Genomic DNA, 18,801 nt, shown 5'->3' on the forward strand with positions numbered 1-18,801 from the left:
TGGTTTATCTGACAAGTAGTGTCACCTGCCAGATGCAACCCAAAGCATTATAGTTATTACGACATAACAATGCAACCAACGCGAGATTTAAGTTGGTACCAATTGTAAATTTTTATTATAATTACAAAAAATACTAAAATGCGAACAAAAACAGTTTCACTGTAAAAAAATCGCGCCAAGTCCACGTTCATAAGACTATTAAGAAAAAAAAATTTATTTTTTTCTTTACAAAAATATATAAAATAAAAAAATCCAAGTAACCGATATGATTGTTTATGATTTTCGGAAATTAAAAAAAATTGTGTTATAAATTTAAAAATTAAGAAAAAAATTTTGGAACGTACTTGGTGTGCGTCATTGTGTATTTCAATTTTTTTTAAGTCCTAGTAAATAGATTTTACGAATTTCATTAAAAGTAAAATATTTTGCAACCGCGGGCACACTAAATACGTTCCAAATTTTTTTTTTAGTAACTTAAAGTCAAGTTCTGGGAAACTGTTGCAAATGCAGACCCTCGCGGTTTTCAATTTACGATAGAAAAACAATGAATCCACGTTGGAAATAAGGTATATTTACGGCGAGACCACTGCGGAATGTCTGTGGAGCTACCGTGGTTTTGATCCATTCAACCACTGTGGTTTGAACGTGGTTTAACCGAAATTGTACAGCTTTGACATAGTGGTTCATTAGTTTTTCCACAGCAGTTTAACGGTAGTTTAGCAATGTTCTTGTAGACGTTCAACGATCGTTAATTCGTTTTTCCACAGCAGTTTAACAGTAGTTTAGCAATGTTCTTGTAGACGTTCCACGATCGTTCATTCGTTTTTCCACAGCAGTTTAATGGTAGTTTAGCAAAGTTCTGATCGAAGTTCAACAGTGGTTTATTTGTTTTTCCACAGCGGTTTAACGGTGGTTTAGCAATGTTCTTATCGACGTTCAACAGTGGTTCATTTGTTTTTCCACAGCGGTTTAACGGTAGTTTAGCAATGTTCTTTTCGACGTTCAACAGCGGTTTATTTGTTTTTCCACAGCGGTTTGACGGTGGTTTTTCAATGTTTTTATCTTAGTTCAACGGTGATTTTACAGCATTTTTTTGTGGTTGTATAATGGTTTAGCGGTAGTTTTGCAATGTTTTTTTCGTCTTTTTATATTGATTTTATAGTATAGATGTATATACATTAATTAATAAAATTTTTAGTCACTATATAAAGTTATATATAATAGACTGAAATATAATTCATGTTCATGTTTCGGATAGCTTAACTGGTAGAACCCTTGGCGCGTAACCTACAACCAGCTGAGTAGCCCCCCCCCTTTCCTCTATCCTTCCTTTCCAAATTTTCCAAAAAACCGAAAATTCGGTCTTCAATTATATACGACAATGAGTGTTAGAATCTGATGAAGTCTTAAAAAGTCAAAGTAATCACGTCTGATCAGACTTCAAATGCTCGTTTATGTCGGAACATAATTTTTGAGAGGAATCCTCAAAATTAAAATACATGAAAGTCTTGAAGTTAGTCATAGGTCGAAACTCGCAAAAAACGGGCCACGATTTACGTAGCGCGCTAGTTAAATTTAAAGTATTTCTTTATAAGGAAGTACAATAAGTTTTCCAATTACTAATGTTTTTATTTTTTAATAATTCCTTTATAAGGAAGTACAATGAGTGGTTTTAATTATTTGTTTTTATTTTTAAAGTTGTTTCGGCAGTCTCTTAAAGTGGAGCTAATCCACTGAGGCAGGTAAATATCAATGTCGTCTTCGGATCCTGGAATGACTTTTATGTCCCGCTTACGCTGCAGGTATAAGCACAGATCTGAAATTTGAAACAAAACAACATTAAATTATAATTTTTTTAAGTTTGTTAGGGAAAAAATTAATAAAATTAATAATTGTCAATCGTTTTTAAAGTGAATCTTAATGTAAAATTACAGATAGAATGAATGTTTTTTTTTTTGTAATTTACAATTAATTAATGGATAAACAATAGATCATTACTGATCAAAAAAAAAAAAATAGGAAAACGGTTGACCCTGTGGTCATTTCTGTAATTTCCCGCTACTTTTATACCTAAGCGCTTAAAATTGCACTCATGACGTTTTTGAGCTCTCCGAGATCAAAAATATAATTTGTGTCATTTTGACTTCTCCGAGCTCAAAAAATTAGCTGTTCTATGCTTTTGAGCTCTTTGATAGAAGTTTAATAAAACACTATCCTTCAAATTTTCAAACTGCAATTATTTTTGAATGAATAAACCGATTTTCACGCGGTTGGTAGCATTCAACGCAGTAATTTTAGTCCTATGATTGATTTTTGAACACAAATTGATCAGACCGAAAATTTTGAAGAGATATGAAAAATTTATATTTTCCAAATTACTTCGGCAACGATTACTCACGAAGCAATTAACCGACTTCGACGTTCTTGGATATGATCGACGTGGTTTTTAGAGCTGGTGTAGCTACATCATCATATCAAAAACGATCCGAAAAGAAAAGTCGGACTTATTTAAAAAAAAATTAAATTTTTTCCAAATGTTTTGTTAACGATTTCTCTCGAAACAATGAACCGATTTTTACGTTCTTGGAGCCGATCGACGTGGTTTTTCACGGTTAAAAGCTGATTAGTTTTTGGAATTGATCGGTCTAGCCGCTTGAAAGTTATTTCAAAAAAACAATACTTAGAAAATTTTGTTTTTGCGATTTCTTAAAATCTACTGATTTGAATCGGTTTCAATTGTATGAAAAATTTAAGTTTGGTCAAGCCCTTTCGAACGGCGCCTACCGCGATTGAATCAGCCAAGCCGTTCTAAAGTTATGAGAAGGTTATACACATACACATACACACACACACACACACACACACACACACACACACGTGCGCGCACACGCATACATACATACATACATACATGCGGATTTTTCTATTTCAATGATAAATAAATAGTACTTGAGCTTTTTCAATTAAAAAAATTCGTTGCTAGTAATTGAAATCTTCAAGAAAATATTTGCATAGCAGTTTTACACGTACAACAATTATTGAATTTGTTATTAATAAATAAAAATTAACTGGCTTTACAGGTAGTAAACTATAGCTTTTTTGTGACTTTCTGTACGAAAAGAGGTGGTACTAAAAGATCTTTTTCTTTACATTAACTGGTTCAAATTCAATATTTTTTGCATATAAAAGTAAGATAACTCTTCTTTAATATCAGTAATGTATTAAAAATTGAATTTTGATCAATTAATATTTATTTTTTAAGGACGCAGTAATTGGTACCAATTAACTGAACATGTTTGTATTACTGCGAATGTTTTCAATAATCCACAGTAATAAAAGCACCTCGATTTATATGCATTTGTACCAATTACTGCGGGTGTAAAATGAATTTATTCTAACTTAAAAAGAAAATATTGCCTGTCAAGTTAGTCAAGTTGCCTTTAAATTGCTCTTAGTTAAAAATAAACCATCTTTAAAATAAATTATAAAAAAAAAAAAAAAACAAGTAATTCGAAGATGATGAAAAATACTAGTGGTAATTATAAAAAAAAAATTTTTTATGTTAAATTAAGCAGAAAAAATTTCAAATCAAGAAATTTCCATTAAATTAAATGAATGTAACTTTATTTAAAAGTTTTTCTGATTGATTTAAAGTAATACAAAATGATTTTTTTTCCATCAAAATATGTGTTTCTTCGATCAACTTAATTTTTTAATTACTATAAAGGCTCTGCTTGCTATGTTATACATCACTATTCTGGTCATTATTATTAATTTAAACATGCTGTGTTTAATTATCATGTTTATTGATATGAATTCAAATTATTTCAGGAATATGTTTTTCTAATCAAGTCATTTTATTACACAAATAATTATCTTTCAAACGTATTTTATTCATTTCTTATATGATCCCGAAGTTTTTCCGTCATTGAATGTCATCCGCTGTAATAAACACGCAGTGATTGGGTCATTTGCAGTAATTGGCACGCAGTAATAGAAACAAGCTCCTTTAAGACTTGCAGTAATACATACATATAAATTTTTTTTTTTTTTAAATGCTTATTAAAGAAAATATTAGTTTGTAGCATTCTTGATTTTTTTGGAGTTTATAATAAGTCAAACTTTGGTTTAAAAAAAAAAATTAATATTACCTTGAAAAATTTAATAAAAATGCTTTTGAAGTAGAACCTACAGAAAAAACCGCAGTAATACCCACACTTACCTAAATTGTAATTAGATGAAACGATTTGAAGCTACAGTTTTGTATTCCTTGTGTTCACAAATAAATAATGAATTGATTAAAAAAAAAGGCCATTCGGCAGCCGAAATGGAAGTAGATTTCTTAAATAAAGAACATTAATTTTTAATAAAATAATACTTATAATAATATGTAACTTAATTAATTAATTTGAAATAAATTCAATAATTAATTCAAATTTTGAGCCAAACTTGATTCTGATTTTCAACAGTACCTCATGGGTGATGCAAAAATCTGTGTGACGGATTTACTGACGACCTACCAGAATACATACGACGAAAGACTGATCAATATCACAATTATTGAATCGACATTATGTTCATACTATAATGCAGCCAATAATTCTAAAACGGCTGCAACAGTAAAACTGTTTCTTTCAACGAACTCTAAAAGGAGTAATATTGAGGCTATTACCACATCTGAGTAGTGAAAATTGAAGCTTATTAAAAGAGCTTTATGATGTAATTTACCGAATTTTAATATCTTGTCTAGTTCAGTAATTATACCAAGTTGAAGTAGTAAAAACGAATGCAAGAGTAAAATTTCATTGAAAGGATCACAAAACAGATATTATTTTGTGGTCTAGAAATACATGTAAACATGTAAATTGAAGCTTATTTTGTCAGCTTTCGGATGCATTTTACAAAAATTGAATATCTCGACGCGTTCAAAAGTTATTTGAGGGAGAAGCAATAGAAATATGCAATTTTCGAATTTTGAAAATTTTGAAATCCTGTCATTTCTAAAATAATTGACCGATTAAGCTCAAATTTGAACTTGACCTTTGTAATCGTCCAAAGAATAAGTATGTTCAGTTTCATTATGACGCGTTCAGAATTGTAGACGCTATCGTCGTGACAAGCAGCGCTCTATCGTATATATATATATATATATATATATATATACGATATATAAGTTTATATATATATAAACTTTTGAACCATATGTATTTTCTGACAGCTCGGCGAGCTGAGTCAGTATATAGCAAAATTTTTCAAAAATTCCATCATGAGGACAAATACAATAGTTAGATTTCTATGAAATCTACTAAAAAGAGTATAAAAATCGATTCTTATTAAAGTTATAGTGTTTACACCGACAGTAATTTGCAAAAATTTACAATACGAGCGCTTAAAAACAACTTTTTTATGTAATTATTTAAATATAGTTATTAAAAATCATTTTTAAATAATCAGTGATTATTTTTTGGTTTGACAGTGTTCTTTTTGTAGCATTTGTTTGTATGTATATTATGTCTGTCAAATGCAAATAATTGTGACGAAACACGGGATCTTCATTTTTAGGCGAGAGTAGAGCACACCTAAGGTCACGCTTAAGGCATGCAAAACAAGAAGCAATTGTATGACACCTCATACGATTAAAATAAATAATTATTTACCGAGGTAATTGGGAATCAAAATTAGATTTTATAATCAAAAATAGTTATTAAGTATTAGTTATTGAAGTGGAGCAATTGTATATTCTGAAAGAGCATTACAGTCAGGAGCAACTTTTTGGTACTTTGTTTTTTGAAATAAATTACTTTTCGGTGCCAACTGATTTGTGGATTTCTTTCATGTTAAAAAAAAATTTTTTTTGGAAGTAAAACTTCTTTAGGTGCGACTTTAGGGTAACTCAGATTTTTTTCTGATGGAAGTAACACTCAGTAGTCTATATTATGTTTAGATTGTTTCTGTTATTTAAAAACAGTAACTAGTAATAGTCGAGAGTAAAGTTTGAAAAATCATTAAGTGCACACCTCATAATCTCTTTTTTCACTATTAAATTGATTGCTTTATTGCGAACTTAAAACGAAAAAAAAAACATAATACTAATAAAATAATAATAATAATCGTAATAATAATAAATAAAACAAAATAATGAACGATAAGATAGAGAGGTGCTTCGCTTATGAGGCGTGCAATGTATGTAATATACTCCGTGCCTCTTGTAATGCGTCCATCCAGTGAAAGCAATTTTGCAAAAGTTTGGAAAATCCAAGTGCAGGCCTCATAATCTCATTTTCTATAATAAAATTGATTAAAATAAAATACAAAAAATACTTTTAAATCTTTCGTGCCATTGTCCATCCAGAAAAGATGCGCGCGTGTTGTAAATGAACCTTATTTACATAGATATAGATATACAAACGATTAGTGGATTTTTAGTTTATTGCTAATTATAAATAAACTACATTGAATTAGACCGTGATCTTCGAAAAGACTTTCGGCAGTTATCGTGACCACGCCGGTTTTCATACATACATTTGACAGCCGGACGTCCACGGAATAATTTTTTTAAACATTTTTTTTATTTATTTAAAAAGCAAAATGTATTTTAAAAATGTCATAAGTGTTGAAGCTATTGTTTTTCCATTACATTTATATATAAATATTGTTCTACAAGTGCGGTATAAAATAAATAGAGACAATTTTAGTTCAAGAAATCACTTGATTTTTGTAAGGCGGGTGTAGAGCAACCTCATCCACTTCGCTTATGAGGCGTGCAATATAATAGAGTTAAATAACTAGTCCATTCGCCCGGGAGTATTAAGATACTCGGTTCCAGCGCGGTAAAGGAACTTAATTTAAAATTATAAAATTAAACATGGATTGATTTGATTGAATATTGAAATTATATCTGACTTCTTCGTTTTATTAGTTGGCAATTTATCCAAAATACCACAATGACGTAAGATGAAGTTTACAAGGATATATTTACGAGCCAAGTTCTCAAGAGGTGGAAAGTTTCTTAGGCTTTTCCATGAGTCTGCAACTCCGTTCTCATTTTCGTCTCCCATTACTTCTCACATACATACGTACACTCTGTTACTAACTAAAATGCGCTTATAACTAATACACATAGATGGTCGTACCTATACAATATATATATTACTATATTGTACTATATTTTTCATAATGTTTTTGCGATATTATTTATCAATTGCTATTTTCATATTCATTATCTTGAGTCGATATTTTATTAGGCGACGGTAGTTACAGTTGGCTAATAAATCCCTTTTATAGTTATTTGAAAATAACTTTTATAAATGCGATTGTTATTATTTAATAATTATTTCCATAATGAAAAAAAAATCTGAGCTACCCTCAAGTCACGCCTAAAAAAGTTTTACTTCAAAAATTTTCTGAATAAAAGTTATTCAGAATGTTATTTTATTAAAAAAATGTTTTATGATTTTTTCGTAGGAGTAATAAGAAACCCGCAATTTCAAGACTAACATTTTTATAGTCAACAACAAATTTGAATAATTAATTATGAATCTTTATTTTGGAATTACGGTAAGAAATTACTTACTCTTAATCTTAGTCATTTCTTTTTGAGTAACGATTCTATTTTCTTCGTTGTGGTTCGACGTTTTCCGAATATACAAACTCTTCATTTCATCCTTGGACCAGAATTCGTTTATAATCCTCCGAGCGCGGAGCTTCATTCTTTTTGCCATCAATATACCAGCCAACGTAGATGTTGAAAACTTTAAGTCACCTATTACTGTCATCTACAGAAAATGATAAAATTAAATATGTTAAAGAAATATTTTTATGTTATTTATAATTGATTTGATACTGAAAATGCCGTATAAAAATACTGATATTATTATTGGGTTAGCGACATTTTCTATGAATATTGAAAAATTTGTAAATTCAATCTACGTAGCCTAATAATTAATGAAAAAAAAAAATTAAAAACAGTAGGTCTCCGGGATATTTTATGAAATAGTTAGGTTTGAAAATTATAATTTTTACATGTTGGTAAATGGAGATTGCACCAGCCGTGTATTTGGTTAAGAATTTAATGCAATGAACGATTTAAAAAAATTTTATTTTAATTGAATTTGATTGAAAAAATAATAAGCTATCGATTAAAACAATAAAAAAGTAGGTTTCCGGATGTATTGCGGAGATATTTTATATTTTTTATGAAAAATCACAAGGAACTTCCCTTCTTTAAAATCTTGTATTAGACTTGGCAATACCGCTTGCACAGTTACCCGGCGCATAAGTAACCGCGGTTTTTTAAATGCTAGAAGGTCTTAGTCATTTTAGTTAGACAGTAAACATCAATAAATTTTAAAGTTAGAGAACTCTTGCGGTGTTGTCAGGTGTATACCGGTAATTCAGAGTGCTATATTTTTTATTCGTCAATTAAATATTAATAATTATTTAATGGGTAAATTTTTCGGAAATTTCCTCAACAATGTTGTTAATTAATTTAAAAATTATTTTAAGATGCATAACAAAAGTATTTCTACGTATTATTTTTTTATAGACTTTCTTAACGCTAGGAAGGTACTTGGATCTCCTTAAAAGCTGAATAAGAGGAAATTTAACTTCTTTTTACTTAATTTTAACATAAAAATAATCATATTCATTTGAACAATTATGAATAAATCCTCCAAAGAATTTAGGAAATTATATGTTAATGGATAAAACAAGGTTAGCAATATTGTAATACTTCATTCCATTACATGAGGTAGGATATTAAAAAAATCTTTTTACGAGAACTTCATTTAGTAGTTCACGGCTTTCATTGTGGCTTAAGCAATTTAACAATTAATATCAACAACCTCAGTATACTAAGAGAGCTACCTTGATTAAAATATTCATATATAAAAGTATAACATATACCTCTTCGCCGTTCTCAATAGCGATGGATTCATCCATATTTGGACAACGGGTTGGTCTTGCTTGAATAATTGGGCAATTAATATTACTTAATTTCTTCACTTCATTAGTTAGAGACATTACAGCTGTTTTTAACAGTTTTATTGCTGGATTCGGGAAAGGATGGTTTACTACCGTCCGTTTTAATCTTTTGGCACGTCGGTTTTGTAGCCCATTATTACGATTAATCACGTTTGTGTTGTTGGAAAGTCCTCTTTTTGGGGTTTCATCAACTTCCGCACTTTCACTATCACTATTATGGTTTTCATCTGTACGATCACTGTATTCCGGAGCATCATCGGGCTGTGGACAGAATTAAATTATTATTATACTACAATAATAGTTATCTAGTAAATATACACGGCATCTGGGGATATCTAGGGTAAAAATCAGTTCACTAATAAAATTCGAGGTAAATGTTGTTCATTGTTCTAAAAAAAATTTTAATAAGGGAGTAATTCGTAACTTGTGAATTTTTCGGTTTTTTAAAACTTATTTCAAATTGATAGATGAAAGCTATCTTCCACAGAAACAATTAAAAATTCAAACACACATACACACACACACACACACACGCGCGCGCGCGCGCACGCGTGCGAGTGCTTGCGTGTATTTATATAAAATATTTTTGTTTTCAAACTTACCCTACTAGTAATATTCTCCTGATCATTAGCTGGTAATAAATTTCTATAATATTCTCCTGAAATGACATTCCCTGGTCCTTTTTTATTCATCTGTGTCAAAAAGTAAATAAAATGAAAAGTTGTGATTAATAAAGTGAACATCAAATTTAAACTAAAAAAGAATGCATCACCAAACTGTCAATTACAAAAAATAAATTTTTAAACGGTTAATTGCATCAAATGACATTTACTGTTTACTTGTAATTAAGTATGACGTGATAACAGTATAACTGATATTGAATGTAAATAGTTCTTATCATTTCAAATATTTTTTGGTCCAACTAAATTAAAAATTAAGATTATTGAATGTTATTAAAAATTCCAAGTGATTATTGTAAATTTATCATTAATAGAAAAATAAATTTTTTATATTCCAAAAAATGAAATTTTCATAAAAAGCAAAAAATATACTCGGTTAAGAAAACTAAATTATTTTTACAAATAACTTTAAGGTTTCATACTTATAAATTGAAATCGCGGATAAAAATTTTTTGATAAGTACAATGTTTGTTTAAATAAATTACGTGTTTTACAATAATGTTTCGCACAATTTAGCGTCTACTTATTTACTTTTATTTCATCCTGTTATTCATATAACATAGTTACGGAATCATTTAAATTATTATTAAAATTAATTTTACTTACTCGATTAATGACACTTTTGGATTGTTTTCTTTAAGTTATGGCTGGACTGTATGCTGACAGTTTTAAAGTGCGGATTTTTTTCGTCTTGTGACGACCTTTAAGCTCGTTCACGTTATCTAGTATCAATAAAATGAAAATTCATTATATATAGAAATTTATTTTAATGATTACAAACACTAGCAACAATAATAATAATAATAATAATTTTAAAAAAATTACCGTCGGTGTCAATGATTGTCATTTCTTTAAGAGGTATTCCAACATTTCGAATAAATAGAGATCCATTGTGCTCATCATAATCGTTGTCATTGCAAATCGAGACAAGTTGCTTTTCTTCGTTGAAACGAAATATTTTCTCCTTCTCAACAATATAATATCCCTTATAATTTGTGATTAAGCAAAATTTAGCCATCCTAAAAAGTTATATGATTTTTAAAAACAAATAATACTAAAGTTAGCCGACGTTTTCAATTTTTTTCTTTCTTTTTTTTTCATTTATTAAATTAGAACTGTAAATTATTTTTAAAAAATTGCACTTGTTGTATTTCAAGTTTTTTACTTGTGAAAATTTTTTTAATTTTTCTATAATAATTTTTTCAGTTAAAAAAATATTCTAAAAATTGCTAGATGTCGGCTAACTTAATTTTCATAGAAACAAATTCATTTTTTTTACAATTAATAGTAATTGTAAGTATCAATTATACATCACTTACCTCACATTTATTAAATATGATAAAATATTTTAATTTCCAGTAATTAATAACTGAAAAAATTATTTCAATGTTCACCTGGTAGACCGTGGAAACAACTACAAATATATGGAAATTAATTTTAAGGTTACAATGTTAATAGCACGACAAGATAATCGATAAAAATTTACACCATTCTATTACTTACCTCAAATTTATCAAATTTTCGAAAAAAAATGTAAATTTTCTTGCTATTATATGCAATATATAATATTATATATATAAAACTACATGATAAAAAATTTTTGTATACATTCAAGACGCAATAGAAATTACGAGAACCTCAGACTTACTATACATATACACATATATTTTTTTGGGTTCTATTACTTACCGGCACAGGTAGTAACGTACATACATGATTAAGTGCCCCGTATTCATTCTATATTAAATAAATTTTTTAACAAAGACAAATAAAATTCAATATAAAGTTAGAAATTTTTTTTAAAGATAGAATTATAATTTTTGTATATTCAAATCAACATGTATTTATCATAAAAAATAATACATCAATTAATAAAAAAAAAAAAAAAATTTTTTTGTTACTGACTGGAGTTACATTCAGACTAACACTTGTAAGAACATGAGCATACATAAACTTAATTACTTTGTTACAAGTTCAAGTACGTTACCTTAAAAATTTATAGGGATATATTTTAGGAAGCGGGAATTTGTCATGTTGAATTTGTCATCTTTTTTTTTGTTAACTAACAATTTTTTTAAACAAATAGAAAAATTAAGAAAAAAAAAGTTCTCCGCACGATAGGATATCTTTACGATTCATGAAATTCTGAATCGTTTGATACCTATATTGTGGAGTCGATTTTTTAAAAGTTAATTAAGACTTGGAAAAAATTACAAAAGATGAAAAAAGAAATTACTGCGAGTACCTAAGCGGCCGCTTACTATTGTTATTATTTGCCTCATATTATTATTATTTCTCCCATCATCCTCCGACAACGGTTTGAGTGGAATGGTGCACGTGCACTTCCTCGGATCTGGACATCGAATCCCCGTAGAGCTCATATTTTTTTAAACTTGTTAATTATATTTTTGCACTAAAAAAATAAAAAAATAAAATTTTTTTTTTTTCGTATCGTTTCTTTGTTACCGGAAAAATTGTTATGTAAAAAAAATAAATTTTTTTCTGATTTTAACTATTTTTTAATGCAGAAATTCGAAAAACTGAAAATAATTCAAATAATATCCAACAAATTTTTTTTTAGCTTAGCTCATTTTTTTGCTTATAGAAGACAACAATAGCTATAATTAAAAAAAAAAAAAAAAAAAAGTAAATTGCATGATTTTTCGCGGAGTTACAGCGATTTGTTTATAAACGCGTGAGCGGAACCCTTTTTTTTTTTCATTAAAAATTTTATATCTCGTAAACTATAAGTCGTAGAGACATCGGGCTTGGCTCATTTTGTTCCTTATTTAATTCGCTAAATTTCATACGCAGCATGTCTCGACTACTTTTGCGTAGTTTCTGAGATATTTTAATCCTAAGCAACTTGCAAAAAGGCTATTTTTTAAACAATTGAATTTCCGCGATTTTTTTTTTTTTTTTTTTTTTTTTGTAAAAATGATCAACATAATTTTCTGAGTATTTAAAAAAAAAAGTTTCAATTTACCCCATTTGCATTGGAAGTCGTAAACAAACCACCTAATATTTCCCTGCCGACTGGACTACAAGCCCCGTGCCCTATTGGACGAATTCTCACACTCAATATTTTATGCTTTAACATTACTCATGTATTTCACATCTAACAGAAAAATTCAAAGACTTGGAAATTTGGATAAAATAATAAATTTGGATAAAAAAATTTAAGTATAATTGTACATCGCGTTACAAATGCCATAAGAGCGTATGAAAATTATACGCCCTTATGGCACCCGGGAACCATAAGGGCGTATAATAAAAACTCTCTTTTTTTTTTTTAAGTCCAAAAAAAATTTTTAGCTTGGAGAAAAATTTTTTTTTGCATTTCTGCACGTTTCATTCAAAAATATGTTGATTCCCCAAAAAAAATATATTTATATACGCTCTTATGGCTCCCGGGACCCACCTCGGATGCCATAAGGGCGTACAAAAAAAATTTTTTTTTTGGGAACCGACGTATTTTTGAATGAAACGTTTTCAAGGAACTAAAATTAATTTATTGCTTAGCCACTGTAGAAATACCATAAAATCAACATGGAATCACGAAAAAGAAATTGCAACACCATTGCTAAACCGCTGTAAAACCACAAAAAAAATGCTGTGGAAAAACAAAAATACCATAGTGGAGCCTCAATAGAAACATTACAAAGCCACCGTTAAACAAATATAGAAAAATGAAAAAAACACTGTGGAACCACCGCAGAACCACAATAGATATATCGATAAACTACCGTTTACCTGCTGTCGAAAAACGAAAAAACTACTATAAAACCATCGCAAAACTACATTATAAGTATTACAGAACCACCGTTAAATCACTATAGAGTAACGAATAAACTGCTGTAGAACCATCCCAGAACCACAATTTAAACATTGCTAAGCTACCATTAAACCATTGATAAAAATCGAAAAAACCATTATGGAATCACTATGTAAAATCTATAAAACCACGTTCGAACTACGGTGGTCGAATGGCCGAAAACCACGGTTGTTCTACAGTGGTTTCATGATGTTCCTACCGTGAACGTGGTTTCACCGTTGTTCTACCGTGATTGTAGAACCGCGAGGGGAGTTTGAGGCGGTTAACGTAAAGTTGACATAAACCATTGAACATCAACTTGGTTGATAGTCAACCTGTGCTAACTGGGTAGTCGAGCTTATTCATCCCGCAGGCGTTTCAAGTTTTTAAAAATTTCCACCGGTGGATCATCATCCTCATCACTACTGCTAAAAATCAAGAATATGTATTCTATTAGATAAAACAACAAAATTTTATGTCGGAAAATGATTTCTATACCTTTTCATAACAAGCCTTGATGATGGTATATTGAAATAATAATTCATAGCCATTAAATTCGCTCCTCGATCGACTAAATACTCTAAAATTCCTTCGGCGTCGGTGCTTCCGGCAGCTAAATAGCAGGGTGTTTGCAACCAACGATCGGTCGCATTGTAATCTGCTTTATGATCGATTAAATACTCCACCAAGTTGTAGGTTAAAGAAGGTCCAAAAGCTAAGTGAAGTGGTACTTTATCTTCATCATCTCTTGCATTAACTTCCGCTCCATGCTCGACTAAGTACTTAACAATTTCAATGCAACCTTTAGAAACCGCATAGTGCAACGGTGTTCTATGCGCACGATCCTTAGAGTTGACATCAGCACCATGGTCGATTAAAAATTTCCACACTGGGATGGAATTTTCGAGAGCTAAATGCAGTGGTGTTTTGCATTCATCGTCAACAGCATTGACGTTCGCTTTGTGTTTAACCAATAATTTAGTCATCTCCAGGTAATTTTTTTGAGAGACCACAGCATAATGCAAAGCCGTCTTATCTTTGTAATCAACAGCATCGACATTCGCTTTGTGTTTGATCAATAATTCAATAATCTCCAGGGAATTTTTTTTAGGGACCACAGCATAATGCAAAGCCGTCTTACCTTTGTAATCAACAGCATCGACATTCGCGCCATGCTTGAGTAAGCATTCAACTCGTTCGTCGATCTGATTTTCATTATTACAATCAATTGGGTAAGAACGAATTACAGAATAGTGCAATGGTGTTTGTTTCCAGCGATCCACCACATTAACATCCGCTCCCTGCTCGATTAAATATTCAAAAATTTCCTTAGCATCAGGATGTTGAGCCGCTAAATGCAATGGTTGCTTTTCTTCATGATCGGCTGCAATTACGTCTGCCCCGTGGTCAATTAGGTACTTGATTGCTATTGGATCATTAGAATGATAAATAGCCAAATGTAATGGGGTTCTTCCTTCATTATCGACTGCATCAACAATCGCTCCAGCATCAACTAAATTCTTAATAATGAATTCGCTGTTAAAATCATTATCCTGCGACTCTTCACCAGCCTCAGCATTATCCGCAGCAGTATCAATTTCCTCATCCGTCCTTGAGACACTTACACAAAACATTGCTCTAAAGCTGTTTTGAGCAGCATAGTGCAATGGTGTTTTATTTTTATTATCTACTGCATTGACGTCCGGTTTATACGGTAGTAAAAATTCAGTTATTTGTCTGTTGGTCTTATTTTCGGCAGCATAATGCAATGGTGTTTTGTTTTGATTGTCAACCGCATTGATATCTGGTCCTTTATTGAGTAAGTGTTCAAGCATGATGAAGCTGTAGATACTCATATCATTGTTTTTATTGTATTTGGGTGAATATTTATTTACTTTGGTAGTAAAATCATCAACAGCATAATGTAGTGGTGTTTTGCCTTCATTATCTCTCGCATTGATGTCTGCTCCACGGTCAATCAGACTTGAGATCATATTTCCTTCATGATTATTCGCGAAAGCGTAATGCAATGGTGTTTTATTTTCATCGTCAACTGCATTGATGTCTGTGCTCCTTTCAATCAAACTTTCAAAAGCTTTAAAGTCTAATTTTTTAATAACCTTGTGTAATTCAGTAAGCGGCATTTTGTAAGATCGAGTTTTTGGAATTGTAAGTCCTTGAAGTCTTTATAGTTTTTGAAGCCAAGGTTGAATTGTAGGTACAAAAATCAAAAATTTCATCTAATTTATTATCACTAAAAAATAATTATTGAATCAGTTAAATAGTTTCTGAATTCTTTTGTGGAAGAAACATCATTTTATTCAAAATACTTTACCACAGTTGAATAATCCAAATTTTGCCTTTACTTCTTGATCTTCAGAAAAATTTATTTTGAAGGAACAATGTGATACAAAAAATCTACAATAGAAATCATAAATTCAATTTCCTATAATTTAAAAGGGAAATTATATTTCCTCCTGCGTACATGCAGTAGAGTCTCCCAAATTTCAACTAAGAGTTACTCCGAATTCCAAGAATTGAAGTTGAAGAATACACGGCAGTAGACGAGCTCCTTTACTCTCTTTTAATGGAAAATGGTGGGGAGTTGAAGTTGGAGAACGAAGAAATTAGGGAGACTCCACTGTACTTTTATTTTGGAGAGAGGTCATGTCGTGTATATTAATTTTTAGTATTTTAAGTCCCGTAGCTTCGAATTTTATACTGTATTTTATTTATAAGTAATAAACTATAGTTAGAAAAATTTTTTATTTTTTAATTCAAGATATAAAAGGAAAGAAATGGAAGTAGAATATTTCACATAATAAAATTATAAAATAAAATGCCTTTTATTTCTTGCTTTTACATGGTACAATTTAAATAAAAAAAAAACTCCTCAATAATTGAGAAAAAAATAAAAGAAAGCACAGAGAAATATTTCGGATAAATGAATGAAAATAATTGCAAAGTTGCAGTTGAAAAAATTATTCAAACTTTTAATATTTATTCTGAATTAAAAATTAAATTTTTTTATAATAGATATCATAATTAAACCCATAAAATATAATGAACATACCTTTATTTCTGTAGTTATACTAGTGAGTAGGGAAGATATTAACAATTTTCTCGTCAGTATAAATACTATCAAGTGCTTATTGCTACCATTCAACACGCCGGTATGAAGGTATGAAAGAGTTAATTCATAACACTCTGAATGTTTGTAATGATTCAATATAATATGGTCGTCTAAAAAGAGAGAGTGCGGATCGGGTGTCTTCGATTTCGTTTCCTCTACTTCAATCTTATGAGAAACTGTTCATAAAATTGCAGTAGGGGACCCGAAGTGAGCCGATCTGTTCTTTCTAAAAAACTTAAGGCCCTACCTTTAAATAAAAATTTATAAGAATCTTGAAGTTAGTCATAGGACGAAACTCGTAAAACAGGTCACGATTTATCATCATTCAAACTGTATAAAAATTTAAGTAGCTATTGATGATAAAAGTAAGCTTCATATTCTTCTCATATTAAATTGATAAAACCTCCTGTTGTACAACACCAAATTTATCTGTCCAATGCTCAGCAGATAACTCCAGAAGAAATAACAGAAAACTGCAGTACCAATTACCTGTCCCATCGCTTACAGAATGGGATTATCTTGGACTGGATTGTTTTCCCCCTAGCGAGAACCTAGAGCACCAATTTCCCCTTCCGCACTGCAGTAAAACTTGGTCGAACGCGAGGAGATTTTATATGCGTTAGACTCCAGAAAATATATCAGTCTCTTCTTGGGACGTGAACGCGCGACTATGGGTTCTGTTAATGAGCCACGAACCGCCCACAATCCAGAATTTTGAATACAGTGCCATTATTTTTTATCTACAAGTTGTAATTTTTTTGCACTAAAAATTGCAAACTAATCATTTGATTTTCTACCCACCGACGTGACTATAAACAGCAGTGGTAAAAATTGTCTGTATAAGTGAACCAATTATGAATTTATAATTTATAATCATTAATTATATTAACTGAATTATAAATATAAAGTGTCGTATATTAAGTTACAGGGTTTGATGAAATAAGTTAGAAGTTATAATAGATTTAGCGAATTAATTAAAATATATATATGGTAAAATAACTGCAAACGGTGCAAATTTACTAGTGGTGTTAGGCGGAAGGGTAGAAAAAGTTAGCAAGTGGACTTGCGTAGATTTTCGTCAGACGTAAGGGTAGTACCCGCGAGGCAAATGCGAGTCTAGCTGGATATTAACGATTAGGTGAGTACTGTGTTTATTCTTGATAATTGATAACTCGTTATATATTTTTTTTCGATAAGTCACAGCTGTGCGTTAATCGATAATTATATCATCTTATTGATAATAAGATAGGAGAGGCTAAAAAAATAAGCCTGATCATTTATTATTGAATTAAGCTAAAAATGATTAAAGTTGATTTTACTTTAACGTTTTTGATAAATCTGACACTTTATGCTGTTATGATTTCACTAGTGAAATTGAGAATTTGCATCAGGAAATTGTTAATCATAGAAAGTGATGCATGTAAATATTCCAAATCGAAATAATGAACTTGTATTAAGCTTACGTTAATGTAATAGGCTTATATTGATATTACATATATGATTTAAAAAATTGATTGGTTGAAAGATAACTCAATTATAAATTTATTGGAAAAAGTAATGGAAAATATAAACATGTAAATAGTAAATTTTATGATTTTTTTTAAATTTACAGTATAACTTAATTAAGAAAATCTCATAATTTTTTTACTATTTCATTATTTTTTTATTTTTTAGCATGAATAATTATAAAAACGGGGACTAAATAGTCGAATAGAAAATAATTAATTTTTGGATGAAAATTTTTGACAGCTCTAAATATTGAAATAAACTAATTTCCGCTCTTTTCAGTTTTGTAAATTTTTCAATTTAAAAAATTGTGATTTTCTTAAAATAAAAATTTAAAAAAATAATTTGGAGTTTAAAATTTTATTTACGATATTTTTGTCAAAAACATATAAATTTTGTTACAAAAACTTCAATTTTTTTTTCATATTTTCGGTGATTATGTATAAAATTAATTCAATATGAATATTTAGTAAAATAATAATTTTGTCTCAGTAGAACAAAAAACTAGGACAAGAAAATTAATCATGGCTGACAAAGAGATAAAAATATGTTTAACTTTTGATACATTTCTGCAAAATGTATATCGATATGACTCACTGCGGAAGTCGGCATTGACTTTATCTCGGAAGTAATTCTAGTTCAAGCGAAAGACCTTTGTCCAAACGTTATCATTTTAAACAGATTAA

General features: G+C 29.8%; 3 protein-coding genes across 7 annotated transcripts in view; 1 reads left to right on the forward strand and 2 right to left on the reverse strand.

Annotated features, from left to right (window-relative positions):
- Positions 1-1,619: 1,619 nt before the first annotated feature.
- On the reverse strand, positions 1,620-11,320 carry LOC123261802. 3 transcript variants are annotated; one of them, XR_006508772.1, is made up of 9 exons: positions 11,166-11,320; positions 10,982-11,076; positions 10,488-10,681; positions 10,269-10,384; positions 9,585-9,674; positions 8,905-9,243; positions 7,574-7,775; positions 4,223-4,341; positions 1,690-1,816 (listed from the first exon to the last, which is right to left on the reverse strand). XR_006508772.1 is itself a non-coding variant. In XM_044723614.1 (8 exons), exons 5-8 carry the CDS (start codon positions 9,672-9,674, stop codon positions 1,677-1,679), a joined length of 771 nt encoding a protein of 256 aa, XP_044579549.1. In that variant the 5' UTR covers positions 10,269-10,384; positions 10,488-10,681; positions 10,982-11,076; positions 11,166-11,310; the 3' UTR covers positions 1,620-1,676. The 3 variants fall into 3 exon arrangements, 2 of the variants coding, with proteins under 2 accessions (XP_044579549.1, XP_044579550.1); XM_044723614.1 differs by lacking the exon at positions 4,223-4,341 and having other exon boundaries at positions 1,620-1,816; positions 11,166-11,310; XM_044723615.1 differs by lacking the exons at positions 4,223-4,341; positions 11,166-11,320 and having other exon boundaries at positions 1,620-1,816; positions 10,982-11,102.
- Positions 11,321-11,928: 608 nt separating this feature from the next.
- Positions 11,929-16,839, reverse strand: LOC123261799 (serine/threonine-protein phosphatase 6 regulatory ankyrin repeat subunit A-like). Of its 3 annotated transcripts, XR_006508771.1 has the most exons (5): positions 16,550-16,839; positions 15,812-15,894; positions 13,975-15,730; positions 13,697-13,904; positions 11,929-12,075 (listed from the first exon to the last, which is right to left on the reverse strand). XR_006508771.1 is itself a non-coding variant. In XM_044723613.1 (4 exons), exons 3-4 carry the CDS (start codon positions 15,618-15,620, stop codon positions 13,835-13,837), a joined length of 1,713 nt encoding a protein of 570 aa, XP_044579548.1. In that variant the 5' UTR covers positions 15,621-15,730; positions 15,812-15,894; positions 16,550-16,839; the 3' UTR covers positions 13,065-13,834. The 3 variants fall into 3 exon arrangements, 2 of the variants coding, with proteins under 2 accessions (XP_044579548.1, XP_044579547.1); XM_044723613.1 differs by lacking the exon at positions 11,929-12,075 and having other exon boundaries at positions 13,065-13,901; XM_044723612.1 differs by lacking the exon at positions 11,929-12,075 and having other exon boundaries at positions 13,066-13,904.
- Positions 16,840-17,238: 399 nt separating this feature from the next.
- LOC123261797 (GAS2-like protein pickled eggs) overlaps positions 17,239-18,801 on the forward strand; it is a 78,968-nt gene continuing 77,405 nt past the window's right edge. The window contains exon 1 of the mRNA XM_044723609.1: positions 17,239-17,747. The gene's annotated coding sequence lies outside the window, so the exon portion shown is untranslated. The remainder of the gene's footprint in view (positions 17,748-18,801) is intronic.

This window comes from Cotesia glomerata, linkage group LG3 (assembly GCF_020080835.1).
Source record: "Cotesia glomerata isolate CgM1 linkage group LG3, MPM_Cglom_v2.3, whole genome shotgun sequence".
In the NCBI taxonomy this organism is placed as follows: Eukaryota; Metazoa; Arthropoda; class Insecta; order Hymenoptera; family Braconidae; genus Cotesia; species Cotesia glomerata.

What these genes read in the sequence shown, in the direction of transcription:
- LOC123261802 (XM_044723614.1), bottom strand. Translation starts at nt 9,674, where the DNA reads ATGAATAAAAAAGGACCAGGGAATGTCATTTCAGGAGAATATTATAGA. An exon ending in AGGAGAATATTACTAGTAGG is followed by an intron (nt 9,244 to 9,584) that starts GTAAGTTTGAAA and finishes TTCTGTCCACAG; the next exon opens with CCCGATGATGCTCCGGAATA. An exon ending in AGAAATGACTAAGATTAAGA is followed by an intron (nt 1,817 to 7,573) that starts GTAAGTAATTTC and finishes TTCAAATTTCAG; the next exon opens with ATCTGTGCTTATACCTGCAG.
- LOC123261799 (XM_044723612.1), bottom strand. Translation starts at nt 15,620, where the DNA reads ATGCCGCTTACTGAATTACACAAGGTTATTAAAAAATTAGACTTTAAA. An exon ending in TCAAGGCTTGTTATGAAAAG is followed by an intron (nt 13,905 to 13,974) that starts GTATAGAAATCA and finishes CTTGATTTTTAG; the next exon opens with CAGTAGTGATGAGGATGATG.